At 41.7% G+C, this 16,679-nt stretch overlaps 1 protein-coding gene across 1 annotated transcript in view; it reads left to right on the top strand.

Moving 5' to 3' along the window:
• Positions 1-11,132, top strand: part of LOC134905486 (uncharacterized) — a 42,732-nt gene extending 31,600 nt beyond the window's left edge. The window contains exons 2-4 of the mRNA XM_063914634.1: positions 6,959-7,036; positions 8,768-8,964; positions 9,565-11,132. Of these exons, the coding sequence (XP_063770704.1) occupies positions 8,784-8,964; positions 9,565-10,265 (882 nt within the window). The 5' untranslated portion in view covers positions 6,959-7,036; positions 8,768-8,783 and the 3' untranslated portion in view covers positions 10,266-11,132. The remainder of the gene's footprint in view (positions 1-6,958; positions 7,037-8,767; positions 8,965-9,564) is intronic.
• The last annotated feature ends 5,547 nt before the right edge of the window (positions 11,133-16,679 follow it).

Genomic DNA, 16,679 nt, shown 5'->3' with positions numbered 1-16,679 from the left:
TTATGGCCTCATGCACCAAGGTAGGGACCAGTCCCACTTTAACCATTGCTGACCCACAACAAGTTTCTATATTCACCTCAGCAGTGGCATAATATTGGGTATCCCCATGTATGCAAGTTACCCCAATAGGTATTTGCTGGACCTTTAAGGGGTTCACTAACCCAGCTTTCACGAGGGTAACTAAACTTCCTGAATCTAGCAAGGCCTCTACCCGGTTACCTTCTAAGAACACATCACACATTTGTTTTTCCAGCTCAGGTGAAGGTACCACAGTACAGGCTAACCTAGCAAAGAAAGACATTCTGCGACATTCAAAGGCAGCATCACATTGCATGGGTTCTTGCGTGACTGGGCAATTGGCAATAACATGACCTGGCATACCACACCTAAAACATTTAACCACACGATTATCAACCCATTTGGGCAGCATAGACCGTTCTAGCCCCATTGGCCTGTTTCCAGGGCCAGTGTTTACAGTCTCTCCAGCCTTGCGTTCTCTTAACCGCCCAGCAACGTTTTCCCACGGAACAGTCTTACCAGTCTTTACTGAAGGGCGCTGTCGAGGATCTATGGGTTGCTGGGTGGTCATCAGTAGTTCCTCTGCTGCCAAATACCTCTCTACCATGTCCACTAATTGGTCAGCAGTACCCGGGTTTCCATGGCTCACCCACTTGCGCAGGACCATGGGCAAAGATCTCAAGTAGCGGTCCATGACGACTCTTTCCACCATCTGGGGACCAGTTAATGTCTCTGGCTGCAGCCATTTTTTTGTTAGCTGAATAAGGTCGTGCATCTGGGAGCGCGGAGGCTTCTCCATGGCGTACAGCCAACGGTGCACCCGTTGTGCTCGTACTGACAGCGTGACTCCCAGGCGGGTCAGGATCTCAGTCTTTAGTTTATCATAGTCCCGAGCCTCAGCAGGGCTTAAATCAAAGTAAGCTTTTTGGGGCTCACCTGACAGGAAAGGTGCCAGCAGACTGGCCCACTGTGCTTTCGGCCAGTTCTCACGCTCGGCAGTCCTTTCAAACGTGGTCAGATAGGCCTCCACATCATCAGCCTCTGTCATTTTCTGCAGGAAGTGACTGGCTCGTATAGAACTAGAGCTGGTTGGAGCACTGACGGCCACATCTCCAACCCGAGCTGCAAGTCTCTGCACCACTTCTGCTAAGGCCTCTCTATCCTGACGCTGTTGCCTGTAAAGTTCATCAACAACTGCCTGCTGTTGTCTCTTATTTTCCTCCATTGCCACCTGCTGCTGTCTGTTGGCCTCCTGCTGTAGTCTCCAATTTTCCTCCATTGCCACCTGCTGTTGTCTCCTATTTTCCTCCATTGCCACCTGCTGCTGTCGGTTGGCCTCCTGCTGAGCCGCTGTAGCTTGCAGCAAGGCTTTAAGCAGATCCTCCATGTCAACAGATTTTTCAGGCGGCTTTGCAGCTGCTTTCACCCAGGACATATATCAAACCCTCAGGGGTGAGTCTCAGTAACTTCACACTGGGCTGTATCTGCATAAACCACCGTTTTCTGCAGACCTCACAAAGCTGCTGCTTTCACTTATGCGCAGAATGGCCTGCTCGCATTCTCCACCAAGTTGTAACACTGTAGGGGTGCAAGGTGCCTTTTCCTGGGGAATATGGCAGCACGCAGCAGCTGAGGAACAACACAAGTCCAGTTTCTGGTACAACTGACCCCGGCCAGTTTTATTGAAACAGAAAATAAAACAAACCCCAAAATAAAAATACCTTGCCTGTCCGGCACTAACTAAACATAAGATGTTCCTAACTGTCACTAAACAAAACACAGAGTTCTTCAGTACATACTGTATAGCTTACTTGCATCAGAAAGCGTGTCTCTCACACACAGATCCTGCAGCCTTCCCAGGCAGTCTGCCCATACTAATCAGGTTAGAAGCACTATATCACTCTTACACAGCTGAAACCCTGATTAGCCCTCTGTGAGGCCAAAGACCCGAACTGGGCCCAATGTCTAGAACTCGCCTTATCTCTCTCTCAGAGCCTTTACCCAGCTTTTACAGCAAACTGAAAAGGTTCAGACAAAACAAAAAGCATTTTTCCTAGAAGTTAACATTTTCTAAAACATGTAAGACAAGAACCTGGGACAAATATACCTGCCCTCAAACACTATCCCAGTGTTCTTGTCACAATATATATATATATATATATATATATATATATATGTGTATCTCTCTCTCTCTCATTCTCTCTCTCTCTCTCTCTCTATATATATATATATATATATATATATATATATATATATATATATATATATATATATATATATTTATATATATAGTGGGGCAAAAAAGTATTTGGACAGCCACCGATTGTGCAAGTTGACCAACTTAAAAAATGAGAGAGGTCTTTAATTTCCATCATAGGTACACTTCAACTGTGAGAGACAGAATCTGAAAGAAAAAACTAGGAAATCACATTGTATGATTTTTAAACAATTTATTTTTATATTCTTGCGGAAAATAAATATTTGGACAATCAAAAAGTTTAACTCAATACCTTGTAATATAACCTTGGTTGGCAATTACAGAGTTCAAACGTTTCCTGTAGTACTTGACCAGGTTTGCACACACTGTAGCAGGTATTGTGGCCCACTCTTCCATGCAGATCTTCTCTAGATCTGTCATGATTTGGGGCTGTCACCGGGCAACACGGACTTTCAACTCCCTCCACAGATTTTCTATTGGGTTGAGGTCTGGAGACTGGCTAGGCCACTCCAGGACCTTGAAATGCTTCTTACGGAGCCACTCCTTAGTTGCCCGGGTGGTGTCTTTGGTGTCATTGTCATGCTGGAAGACCCAGCCACGTTCCATCTTCAATGTCTTACTGAGGGAAGGAGGTTTTTACCCAAAATCTCATGATACATGGCCCCATTCATCTTCTCCTTAATACGGATCAGTCGTCCTGTCCCCTTTGCAGAAAAGCAGCCCCAAAGCATGATGTTTCCACACCATGCTTCACAGTGGGTATGGTGTTCTTGGGATGCCATTCATCATTCTTCTCCCTCCAAACATGGCGAGTGGAGTTTATACCAAAAAGTTTGATTTTGCTCTCATCTGACCACATTACATTCTCCCAATCCTCCTCTGGATCACCCAGATGGTCACTGGCAAACTTTACATGGGCCTGAACATGTGCTGGCTTAAGCAGGGGGACCTTTCGGGCACTGCAGGATTTCAATCCATGACGACGTAGTGTATTACCAATGGTAACCTTTGTGACTGTGGTCCCAGCTCTCTTGAGGTCATTGACCAGGATACCCCCCCCCCCCCCCCCCTTCCTCCATGTAGTTCTGGGCTGATTCCTCACCGTTCTCAAGATCATTGATACCCCATAAGGTGAGATCTTGCATGGAACCCCAGGTCAAGGGAGACTGTCAGTGATCTTGTATTTCTTCCATTTTTTAATAATTACGCCAACAGTTGATCTCTTCTCACCAAGCTGCTTGCCTATTGTCAAATAGCTCATCCCAGCCTTGTGGAGCTCTACAATTTTGTCCCTGGTGTCCTTAGACAGCTCTCTGGTCTTGGCCATGGTGGAGAGGTAGCAGTCTGACTGTTTGAGGGTGTGGACAGGTGTTTTTTATACAGATAACCAGTTCAAACAGGTGCCATTAATACAGGTAACGAGTGGGGGATAGAAGAGCTTCTTAAAGAAGAAGTAACAGATCTGCGAGAGCCAGAAATCTTGCTGCTTGATAATGTGTCCAAATATTTATTTTCCACATGAATATACACGTAAATTGTTTAAAAATCATACAATGTGATTTCCTGGTTTTTTTTTTTTTTTTAGATACTGCTTCTCACAGTTGAAGTGTACCTATGATGGAAATTACAGACCTCTCATCTTTTTAAGTGGGTCAGCTTGCACAATCGGTGGCTGTCCAAATACTTTTTTGCCCCACTGTATGTATGTACGTATGTGTATATATATATATATATATATATATACATACACACACACACTTTTTTTCTTTTTTTTAAATATACTTACAGACCCCAGTGCTCTTCTCTGGCTCCAGTCTTCTGATCTCCGGCTCCTGCACTGTGACAAAGAGACATAGAATTTGACGGCAGATAAGAACCACTTGGCCCATCTAGTCTGGCCCCTTTTTTTACCATATTTTTACTCCAAACCTGGGGGCAGATGTATTAACCCGGAGTAGGCATAAGGAAGTGATAAACCAGTGATATGTGCAAGGTGAAAAAGGCACCTGCCAATCAGCTCCTATATGTAAATTAACAGTTAGAATCTGATTGGCTGGTGTGTTTATCACCTTGCACATATCACTGGTTTATCACTTCCGTATGCCTTCTCCAGGTTAATACATCTGCCCCCTTATTTGATCCTTATTTCTTTGTAAGGATATCCTTATGTCTATCCCATGCATGTTTAAATTGCTGTACTGTCTTCGCCTCTGCTACCTCTGATGGGAGGCTATTCCACTTGTTCACTAATCTTTCTGTGAAGTAATTTTTCCTCAAAGTTTCCCTGAACCTACCTCCCTCCAGTTCCAGTGCATGTCCTCGTGTTCTAATACTTCTCTTCATTTGAAGAGTGTTTCCTTCCTGGACTTTGTTAAAACCCTTGATATATTTTAAAGTTTCTGTCATGTCCCCCTTTCCCTTCTCTGCTCCAAACTATACATTTTGAGATTTTTTAGTTTTTCTGGGTATGTTTTGTGATGTAGGCCATGCACCATATTAGTTGCCCTTCTTTGTACAGTCTCTAATGTATTAGTACAAATGGGGTTGTTCTGCACTGGTTAGGTATTACAGACAAAACCTCTTCGAGGATTTCTGTCCGAAACTGACAATTAAATAATTATACATTATGGCCAGTATTTACTAATATTCGTGTTTGAGTCGGTTTGTGTAGTGTTTAAACTCGTTTTGTATCGGGTGCATTTTCATGCAACTTTTTGAATCCATATACGCAAAGTTACGAAGCAGTCGACTTTATGGTTGTCGTGTTTTCCGATGTCGATGCCAGTCGTGTTTTTTTTGGCACATTTACGGCCGTCATTGTCGTTTGCGTACGTGTTTTTGTTGTATTTGCTGTTTTTTTTCCTAAGTTAAACGCGGCAGGGTTTTTTTTTCCCGCGGCCGCATTTTCACTTTGTTTCGATTTTCATCCCCGTTCGGGATTGGTTGTGTTTCAGATGGTAGGAGTGTCTGTGCGCAACCATATAAATACGCCCCAAACCGTCCGCACCTCGTGGGTTTAGTTAGTGGTGAGGAGGAGGGAGGTTGTGCTGTGGAGGTAGGTGAATTTGTGGTTTGGTGAGGAGTGTTGGTAGCGATTTCTGAGTGTGGTATTGTGTTTGAAAGTCGTCTTGTCATTCTTGTTGTCTTGTATTTTGTGGTTTTGTCTCATTTTTAGTCCAAGTTATTTTTCTTTATAGTCCCTTGTCAGTGTTTGTTTGTGTGTGTGTGTGTGTGTGTGTGTGTGTGTGTGTGTGAGTTGTGTAGTGGTAGTGGAGGAGTGTTGTTTGTATTTTTTTCCCTGTGTTAACTGTTTACACACACAATTATGTGTGACTCAGAGGTGGAGGGTGTGAGTGAGGGGGAGGAGGTTGGTCAGGTGGAGTAGGTGAGGGTTAGTGAGGTGGAGGAGGTGGGTGAGGTTGCTGCAGCAGCCTCAAGTGATAGTGACAGTCAGAGTGCTCCGCAGCCACGCACCACTACTAAGACTGGGCGGAATGTAAAGTTTAGTTTTGCAGAAAATGTGGCATTGGTGCGTGAGCTGATGAAGTATCAGAGGCAGCTATTTGGCCCTGAGTCCGCCAAGGTGCCAACACGGAGGAAGACTGTGTTGTGGGCGAAAGTTGTTGCTGCTGTCAATAGTGAGGGGGTGGTCAAGCGGACGGAGGACACGTGCCGCAAACGGTACTATGACATAAAGCGACGTGTCAAGTCCAAAATGGCCAAGGAGGCCAAGTCGGCTCGGAAAACCGGTGGTGGGCAGCCCTATATTGCAAGTTATCTGGAGTATGAGGAGCCCATGCGGAGTGTAATCCCTCCAGAAGTTGTCTTTGCAACCCATGTCCGGGATTCAGATCGGCCCAGGAAGAATGGTGAGCATGTGTATTTGCATTTACATTCTATGGGGGTTTTTTTTTAAATGTGTGTCATGTGACATTGCATATTACTCCCATCTTCAAGTGTGTGTCAGAAAATACATTGTTTTGTGTAATGTTTTATACAATAGCCAATGTAACATCTTACTTTATTGTATGTCATGTGTTTTTCTGACAGATATTTTGCAAGTGTAGTTTGGACTTGGTGTGTCTCTGAATTGTCCTGCAATAATGTTTTCCTTTTGGCCGTTTGTTTTTAAAAAATTGTGACTATGTTTTATATTTAAGTGATCCATGTGAAATGTTTAAAAAACAGTGGTTGTCATGTTAGAGGCTGGAGTACTGGAAAGTGGTTTTGAAACCACTTACATGTATAGTGTCATTATTAGATAATGTTAATTTTTAATTTAAATTAACACTTTTTATTTTTTGGGTTTTTTTGCTTGTATTTGTACCGTGACACCACACTGCAGTGTAATTTTTGGGAAAAATTGCTACATTTTGTTTTGGCACATATAGTGGTAATGTGTCTTTGGAGTGCCACATCACAGAGCAATTTATATATTGCATCTGTAATATTTATCCTTTCAATACAAAATGAAGATGTGTTTTTTTTTTTCTTTAACTTGTGGCCTATGTCTGTGTCCTGGACATGTTTTCCTGTGTTGATGTTGCCATAGTGCATATGTGTTTTGGTCAATGTTTTTTTTTTTTGTTTTTTTTTATTTCCGGCCCTTATGTTTTTTATAAATAAAAACCAAGCATTTCGTAAAGAATAAATGTTTATAAGCATAATGGGTGGATGGATACACAATAGCATGCTAAAAATTTAAAAATTTCTTTTATACAGTGTTAGAAAAAAGCAGCACTACTCGTCGGCCAGTAACTCCTATCACATCTGATGATGATGATGACGCTGCGGAAGCAGGTAAAGTGTCCATTGTAGTATAGGGTATGCTTATAGAATACAAAAAAAGAGAGAAACCCAGTGGCGCAAAAGTGAATTACAAACAACGATAAACAAACGTCTTTCCTGTATAATGTCCTCAATGAATTTCTTCAACCTTTGTGGTTTTCTATTTTGACGATCCACTCCGGTAGGAATTATACCTCGGACAGAAAAGTAATATCCTTAGTGCAACACTATTTTTACATAAAAGAATGGCACTCCTTAGAAACGTATACTGTTGCACTCACATTTAATCAATATTATAAATGCTCATCATCCTCCACAATTGAATGGTACTCCTTTACACTTCCTTCATCCAATATGTGACTCAAAAGGCAAAGGGAGAAAGGGATTTAGTGCAACACCGTTTTTTTTAAAACCAATCTGATTTATTCAAGGTTACACTTACAAGATTAAAAATCCACAAAAACATATAATAAACTCCCCAGGGAAAGGTTGATTCTCACGGTAGATGAAATCCGAGCCAGCCGGACCACATCGCCGAAGAGAAGCAGTTCTTTCACCGTCACAATGAATGGAAATGTCCAAAAACGTCCACCTGCTTAACGCGTATCGGACTATAAAAAGTCCTTCATCAGAAGCATGGTGGTTGGCAGCACAGTTCAGATATTTATACCCCAGTCTTAATGGGACACACCTTTAGATCCACCCCCTCCCGAGTGACAAATGGGCGCCAAAATTTAAATGAGCCAATCATAATAACCCGACAAAGGAAACTCCCGATACGAGAGTAGCGATACGTCACTTCCGGTATTACCGGAGGTGACGAGCGTGCATTTCACCGCATTCCACTCGCGGCCCTGATAGATTCCAATGCCGTCACTTTACAGTAGTACTCCGTGCGCTCACATATGCGTTTCAAAATCCCGGAAATAAGATCAGTTTAAACACTTTTCCATGGTAACACTTGGTTGATATTGAAACGCAAACGGAATCCATTTTCCTAGGGAGAGGGTGACCTTAAGAATACCAAAATAAATAACAACAATTAGTACACAAAAAATGATTTTAAAAAGATATTAAAAGGATTTTTTAGACCAAAAAGGAAGAAAAAAAAATTATAAAAAATGTTTCAACTCAAAATCCCCATTCAGACCTCGGGGGACAAGGGTTTTTAACTGATAGATCCATTTCATTTCTGCCCTAGAAAGCCTAAGATCTATATCTCCTGTTTTCAAATGAGGTGGTATGACTTGTATGCCCCAAAAAGATTTTATAAAGCATTCCTTTGAATGGTGTTTTTCTTTAAAGTGGGCCGACAACATATGCGATTCTAATCCCTTTTTTATATTGTATACATGTTCCGCTAATCTGGTTTTTAAGTTTCTTGTGGTTTTTCCCACATATACCAAATTACACGTACATTGTATAGCATAGACCACATTTTTCGAACAGCATGTGATAAAAGCCCTTATGGGGTATGTTCTCCCATTTATAACAAAATCTTTAATTTTTGAAGAGTTATTTTTAGTTGTGGTTCTACACATTAAACACAATCCGCATCGATAAAACCCTTGTATTCTCAAACTAGTACGTTTTTCCTCCTCAACACTACTTCGTACTAATTTGTTTTTAAGGTTTGGAGCTCTTCTGTAAATAAAGGGCGGTTTATTGGGCAGTTCTTTCCCAATTATACAAGGGTATGCTTGTAAAGGAATGGCCATAACAAAATTGCACTTTCATTAAAAGGTCCATCAAAAGAAGTATGGAGCAGCAAAGACATCACCACAAAAAAACTGTGGCCGAAAAGAAAGCAAGGTCGTATGTCCCGGCCCAAACACAGCAGGCTACCCCGCCACGAAGATTATCGTCCGTATGTTCTGTACCCCCACTCCAAATTTTGGACACACCTCCAAGACGTCATCCACACTCCCCTCATCTTGATTGTGAGTATCAAACTGAAAAAAATGTGAACAAATCCGAACGTAATCCAAAAATTTCATAACCGCATTAAGTCAAAACACATCAAAAACTTAAATACTTACCGCAGTAAGTAAAAGCAGAAATGGAATCCAAGCTAAATGGCCTTGCCCACATTCAGTAAAGATATGTATGTCCACTTGAGCCATACAGTATGACATTGTGTGTATGATGCTGCAACAAAAAAGCATGTTGGTTTTTATGCAAAAAGTAAGGTTGTTTTTCAAAATTTAACATGTGTGTTTGAGGTAACATTGCAAAATACATCTAAAAACATTACTATGTTTGTTTGAACAAAGCTAAAAGGTAACACATTATGTATTCCAATGTATTTTTATGGTGGAGTATGTGTGAGCTATAATAAAACTAAAGTGTTTGCTTTCACAATTAAGTAACCAGACACATTTGCCACAAACAGGCATATGTATGTATTTAAGCTATGAGTGATGATGTTGCTAGGCAGAATAGTTGTAAGCAACAGTGAATGACATGTGTTCCATGTGTAGTGATTTGTTTACATTTATGAAACATATGGATAGCTAACGGAGATTTGTTTAACATTTCAGTTTCGAGTCCTGGGAACAGCATCCCTCCGCAACAACAGCAACACAGTGACATGGAGGAGACAAACATCTTAGAAATGCAGCCATTAATGCAAGGAATGAGCCTCCCAGCACCTGTGAGTACACCACCACAGCAAAGTACACCACCACCACAACACAGCCCAACAACACCAGGAACACAAGGCCCTGATCAGGTGTTTTGGTCTATTTGGGCTAGACAGCAGGCCACTTATGAAGATTGTCTGCGTAAGCAGACACAAATGTTTGCAAGCCTACCATCTCACCTCAGAAGAATCTCAAGAAATCTGAGTAGACAAAATGAACAAACAACCAGAATAGGCAATACCATGGAACGCATGCGTACAGACATTACACAGGTCATGGGCAACTTACAGCGCATAATGGAAGAACAGCACAGACAACAGCAAAGTTATATGAGCATTTTTCAAAACAATCAAAAGATTAATGAAAGTTTATTCCGAATAGTAGACAATCAAAATGCTGCTACACGTGAACTCAATGCCACCCTCACTAACCTGAATGAAACACTCAGATGCATGCACCAACAGCAAACAAGCAGCAGTTCTGGTACTACTCCAAATATCACGCCAGGCTCATCACCACAAAGACGCTCCACCAGAGCACCACAACATGACAGTGCTAAAGGCAAAGGGCAGGACAAGCAGCCACCCAAAAAAGCCTGAAAAAATAACAAGTTAGACATTTGTGATAAGTAACTCAAAATAGTTAGTAAGTGTATTTTTTGGCAAAAATATAGAACATTGACACTTGACTCCTTGACACTTTTTTCAACATCATTAATTATAAGTGGTACAAACAAACAAAAATGTGCGCACATTTATTCTTTACCATTTTTTTAAGGTATTGGAGGAGGGAAATGTTGATGGAGCCACACATACATGTTAGCAGAAAGTAAACTGACCACTTGATTTTTTTCTAATCATTTCTCTTTCTAGATTCCAATCATTCTCTTTTCCTGCAGACACAATAATTGCCAGCCAGCCAGTATGTCTTTAGCAGGAAGTAAACTGACCACTTGATTTTTTTCTAATCATTTCTCTTTCTAGATTCCAGTCATTCTCTTTTCATGCAGACACAATAATTGTCAGCCAGCCAGTATGTCTTTAGCAGGAAGTAAACTGACCACTAGATTTTTTTCTAATCATTACTCTTTCTAGATTCCAATCATTCTCTTTTCCTGCAGACAATCCAAATTTCAATGTTATTGATACATATTTTAGCTTTCTTCTCTATACAACATTACAAGAAAAACACAATTGAGTTGTGAAAAAAGCTTGTAATATGTTTGCTTTGTTTTGTTGTAAAAACATTGACAAAATGAATGTCAGTATTATTGGGACATGTTTGTGTGTGTTAAAAATGATTAATAATGTTTTTACACATGATGCTGAAACAAACAAATATGTACTTTTACTACAAAAATCAAAGAATGTGTTTAATAATGTATATGTGTGGCAAACTGTGTATTTACTTACACATCATCAAGTTTACAGCATCAAACATTAGGAAATAAATTATTCCTGATTACAGTAAGTTTGTGTGTCTTAAATATGATGGTGCATCACACATAGGGACACATGTATTCCTCAAGGCTCACATATTATATGTTGAGGAGTGTTTTTTGGGAACACAGGTTTTCAAACTTAGCCCTCAGAAACACACACAGTGCATGTTTTGCAGGTCTCCTCACAGAATCACAAGTGACATAATTAGCTCCACCTGTGAACCTTTTAACATATGTGTGTGAGAAATTCATACACCTGTGCTTCTACTGGGTTACGTGAAAAACATGCACTGTGTGTGGTCCTGCGGGCCGAATTTGTGAACCTGTGCATTAGGACGTCACACACAATGATAAAGTTAAATACTAAATGGATTATGTGGGCTTGTAAGAAATTAGCACTGCAAGTTTACGATCACTTCTCCAGACTTAATGCATGCCACTCATAATCTGTTGTTTTGAGTTTAAAAATACACACAAGACACGTGCAACATTTGTTTTTCATAAAGCGAGGGTATGTTTGTATGTGTCAAGGAGACAGACACATTCTGAGTAATGGTTTTGGAGAAAAAAAACAAAACATCTATTTATGATTACACAACAAATGAAATAAGCAAACCAAACTTACCTTAGAAATAGCGATTGATGATCTCTTGCCTAACCTGCCTCCCTACATCTGTACTCCAAGTATCACCAGATGTCTCTAATTCCTCTGCTTGCTGGCTGCTTTCTTCCTCCTCCTCCTCCTCCTCAACATGTGGCAGATGTTGTTGCAAACACATGTTATGAAGAAAGCAGCAGAAGAACACAATTTGAGTCACCTTGGAGGGACTATACAACAAAAGGCCACCAGACTTATCCAGACACCGAAACCTAGATTTCAGCACACCAAAACATCTTTCTATCACATTCTGCGTGGACTTATGTGCATGATTGTAATTGTGTTCAGCAGGGGTATCAGGTCGGGACAATGGAGTTAGAAGCCAAGAGAAACAGCCATATCCTCCATCACCTAAAAGACAGATATAGTAAGGTGATTCATGTTAAGATACAGCAACACATAAGTAACACACTGTGGAGCAGATGTATTAACCTGTAGAAGGCATAAGGAAGTGAAAAACCAGTGATATGTGCAAGGTAATAAAGGCAACAGACAATCTGTTCCTAAATGTTCATTTACATATTGGAGCTGATTGGCTGGTGCCTTTATCACCTTGCACATATCACTGGTTTCTCACTTCCTTATGCCTTCTACAGGTTAGTACATCTGCACCTGTCTTTGGACAAAGTATACGCAGGCCTACACATATCAAATTACATACCCAGCAGCCATCCATCTGGCATTTGTCCATCCTCAAACTTATCAAAGAGGGATGACTGACTGAGGATGAAGGAGTCATGGCAGCCCCCAGGGTAACCAGCAACAACACTCATTATTTTGAGATTTGCATCACAAACCACCTGCACATTTGTGGAGTGTTCAAAATGGCGGTTTGTATATATGTGCTGCCTGCCCCTAGGTGGTCTCAGCTGAATATGTGTGCAATCTATGGCTCCAAGCACATTGGGCATGCCAGCCAGATCATAGAAATCTACCCTGACGGCATGCCACTGAGACTCCTGGGTAGGGAAGCAGATTGAGGCCTCGATGTGGGGCTGCAAAACAGCCAACACCTGTGTGTATATTTTAAAGAACAATAAACATGAGATTTTAGGACAGAACTGGCCACCGAGAAATTAAAACAAACACAAAACAGAAGAGGTAGTTGGGTATACATCACCTGGGTTAAAATTCTGGAAAATTAGGGCTGTGAGATTCCTATGACATCCCCAGAAACAGCCTGAAAGCTGCCAGTAGCCATAAAGTGCAACACAGCCAGGAGTTTGTGCAGGCCTGAGACAGAGCGAGAGCGTGCTGTCTCAGGGTCTAGGCCCAGTTTGACAAGGTCGTACAGACGGAAAATGTTGTTACGATTTAGACGGAACATCTGTATGACCTTATCATCGGACAATGCGTTCAAGTTTAAACGCCCCCTAAAAAAACGAGGCCTGCGCAGCCTCCGCGGAACCTGTACAACCTGCTGACCATGTTCAGTTTCTTGGCCCTGGTTACTTACAGGCTGATGTCTGAGTCTGAGGAATCCCACAGCACACAAAAGATCACTGGCCCACAGTCCTGCTGCCATTTCTGAGTGTAGGTGTATTGAAATGGGCCTAACATCCTTTTATAGGCATCCTAATTCAGGTTTGAGTGATTTTTTTATTTGCAACACATGTAAACACGACTGAAAAAAGCAGGTCTTTTTTTTTGCCGCTTTTTTTAACGAATCGAAAAAAAATACGACCGCATTTGAGCACTCAGACTAACACCCAAATACAAATGAATAGTAAATTCCCGTATTCTATGTAATAACAGCCGCTTTTGACCGATGGTCTATTCATTCGTATTTATGAACGTTGTCATTCAAACCATTACGAATAGTACAAACACTGCCGAGATTGGTGCTTAGTGAATTCCCGGATTGGGACTTAGAAAAAAAAACACAAATCGGACAAACCCGATTTTTTAGTAAATACTGGCCTATGTGTTAATACACGGTCGGTGGTGCTCCCAGAGTCAGTGAAAGTTAAAGAAAGACTAGATTAATAGACAACATTTTACATTGAAAACCTATTAAAATAATTGCGACAAACGATAAGCTAAATAATGATAGACAGTAAATAATACCTTGGTGAAAATGTATATTATTATTACTTTATATAATGTGATGGGAAAAAGCCTGTCCGTTTATACATATAATTTTGACAGGCTTACTACTCACATAGTGGTATCCTATATGGTGGCCTTTATGCTGTTGACTCTTATTTTGTATATATTACAATTAATAAAATATTGTTTTGTTGCCTTGTGTGGTGATTGCTCACCATCTGTTCTTATGTTTGACAGAGGTGTCACCATAGGGCTCTTTATTCAGCAGAATTTTCAATGACTACTATTCTGCTAGAGATAATGGGGGTCATTCCGAGTTCGCACGCAAGCTGCTTTTAGCAGCTTTACACACGCTAAGCCGCCGCCTACTGGGAGTGAATCTTAGCTTCTTAAAATTGCGAACGAAAGATTCTCTAAATTGCGACCACACACCTCTTAGCAGTTTCTGAGTAGCTCCAGACTTACTCGGCATCTGCGATCAGTTCAGTGCTTGTCGTTCCTGGTTTGACGTCACAAACACACCCAGCGTTCGCCCAGACACTCCTCCGTTTCTCCAGCCACTCCCGCGTTTTTCCCAGAAACGGTAGCGTTTTTTCGCACACACCCATAAAATGGCCTGTTTCCGCCCAGAAACACCCACTTCCTGTCAATCACACTCCGATCACCAGAACGAAGAAAAAACCTCGTAATGCCGTGAGTAAAATTCTTAACTGCATAGCAAATTTACTTGGCGCAGTCGCACTGCGGACATTGCGCATGCGCATTAGCGACTAATCGCTCCGTTGCGAGAAAAAAATACAGAGCGAACAACTCGGAATGACCACCAATATCTCAAGCAGAAATTGACCAATGAAACAAGTATGCAAGAGTTTTAATGCCCATTTGTTCCTGAGCTGCTCTTACTGATTTATCACCTCCTTATATTTGCCACACAAAAAATTATTTTAATAGCGTGAACATGATTTTGGCACCTAATTGCCTATTGTGTTTACAAATACCAAAATGAAATCTTTGATAGGTATAGATAGAGAAATATGAAGAAAAAGGAACTATTCCTTCTGCTGTTCAGGAAGTGTGTTTACTGCACCTGGTATTCCTTGGTAGTCTCCCAAATAAGTACAAACCAGGCCTACCAAAGATTTGCCTCCAAGATCAAACAAGATTAGGCATATCCTGTGGAGTATGGCAGTAATCTGCTGAATGAGAGAGTACTTGTTCCTTAAGAAAAGAAAGTGTACTTCTGCTGTCCAGGTAGACCTGTACAGTTATTTGTCTCTACTGTAGAGAGACAAACCCTGGATGAGAGAGTACACATGCACAGGTGTGCTTGAATAGTATAAGATAAGAGTGTAGTTCTGGGCAGATTGCAGATTTATCAATAAGAAAATCCGTCAGAGGATCCAAATGAATAGATCTCCAACTTAAAAAAAGATGCAAAGTTATTAATATGATTTCAGTATAGTAGCATTATAGTAGCAAGGTGCAGTAAACACACTTGCTGAACCGCGGAAGGAATAGTTCCTTTTTCTTCATATTTTCTCCATCTATACCTATAAAATAATTCATTTTTGGTATTTGTAAACACAATAGGCAATTAGGTGCCAAAATCATGTTCACGCTATTAAAATAATTTTTTGTGTGGCAAATATAAGGAGGTTATAAATCAGTAAGAGCAGCTCAGGAACAAATGGGCATACTTGTTTCATTGGTCATTTTCTGCTTGAGATATTATCTCTAGCAGAATAGTAGTCATTGAATATTCTGCTGCATAAAGAGCCCTATGGTGACACCTCTGTCAAACATAAGAACAGATGGTGAGCAATCACCACACAAGGCAACAAAACAATATTTCTCTGACGTCCTAGTGGATGCTGGGTACTCCGTAAGGACCATGGGGAATAGACGGGCTCCGCAGGAGACTGGGTACTCTAAAAGAAAGATTAGGTACTATCTGGTGTGCACTGGCTCCTCCCTCTATGCCCCTCCTCCAGACCTCAGTTAGAATCTGTGCCCGGCTCGAGCTGATTGCACACTAGGGGCTCTCCTGAGCTTCTAGTAAAGAAAGTATTTGTTAGGTTTTTTATTTTCAGTGAGATCTGCTGGCAACAGACTCACTGCTACGAGGGACTTAGGGGAGAGAAGCGAACCTACCTGCTTGCAGCTAGCTTGGGCTTCTAGGCTACTGGACACCATTAGCTCCAGAGGGATCGAACACAGGCCCAGCCTCGGTCGTCCGGTCCCGGAGCCGCGCCGCCGTCCCCCTTGCAGAGCCAGAAGCAAGAAGACATCCTGGAAATCGGCGGCTGAAGACTCCGGTCTTCATTAAGGTAGCGCACAGCACTGCAGCAGTGCGCCATTGCTCCCTATGCACACCACATACTCCGGTCACTGATGGGTGCAGGGCGCTGGGGGGGCGCCCTGGGCTGCAATTAGAGTACCTTACATTGGCAAACAGCACATAATATAGTCTAAAAAACTATATATGTGCAAAAATCCCCCGCCATAATATAAATATAAGAGCGGGAGAAGTCCGCCGAGAAGGGGGCGGGGCTATCTCCCTCAGCACACTGGCGCCATTTCCTCTTCACAGACAGCTCCCCAGGCTCTCCCCTGCAGTTTCCAGGCTCAAAGGGTAAAAAAGAGAGGGGGGGCACTAAATTTAGGCGCAAACTGTATATGTAAAGCAGCTATAGGGAAAAATCACTTTGTGTTAGTGTAAATCCCTGATTATATAGCGCTGTGGTGTGTGCTGGCATACTCTCTCTCTGTCTCCCCAAAGGACTTTGTGGGGTCCTGTCCTCAGTCAGAGCATTCCCTGTGTGTGTGCGGTGTGTCGGTACGGCTGTGTCGACATGTTTGATGAGG

The sequence above is a fragment of the Pseudophryne corroboree genome, chromosome 1 (genome assembly GCF_028390025.1).
Source record: "Pseudophryne corroboree isolate aPseCor3 chromosome 1, aPseCor3.hap2, whole genome shotgun sequence".
Taxonomy (NCBI): domain Eukaryota; kingdom Metazoa; phylum Chordata; class Amphibia; order Anura; family Myobatrachidae; genus Pseudophryne; species Pseudophryne corroboree.
The sequence above is the reverse complement of the archived record's forward strand: the minus strand, read 5'-3'. Positions and strand labels throughout refer to the sequence as shown.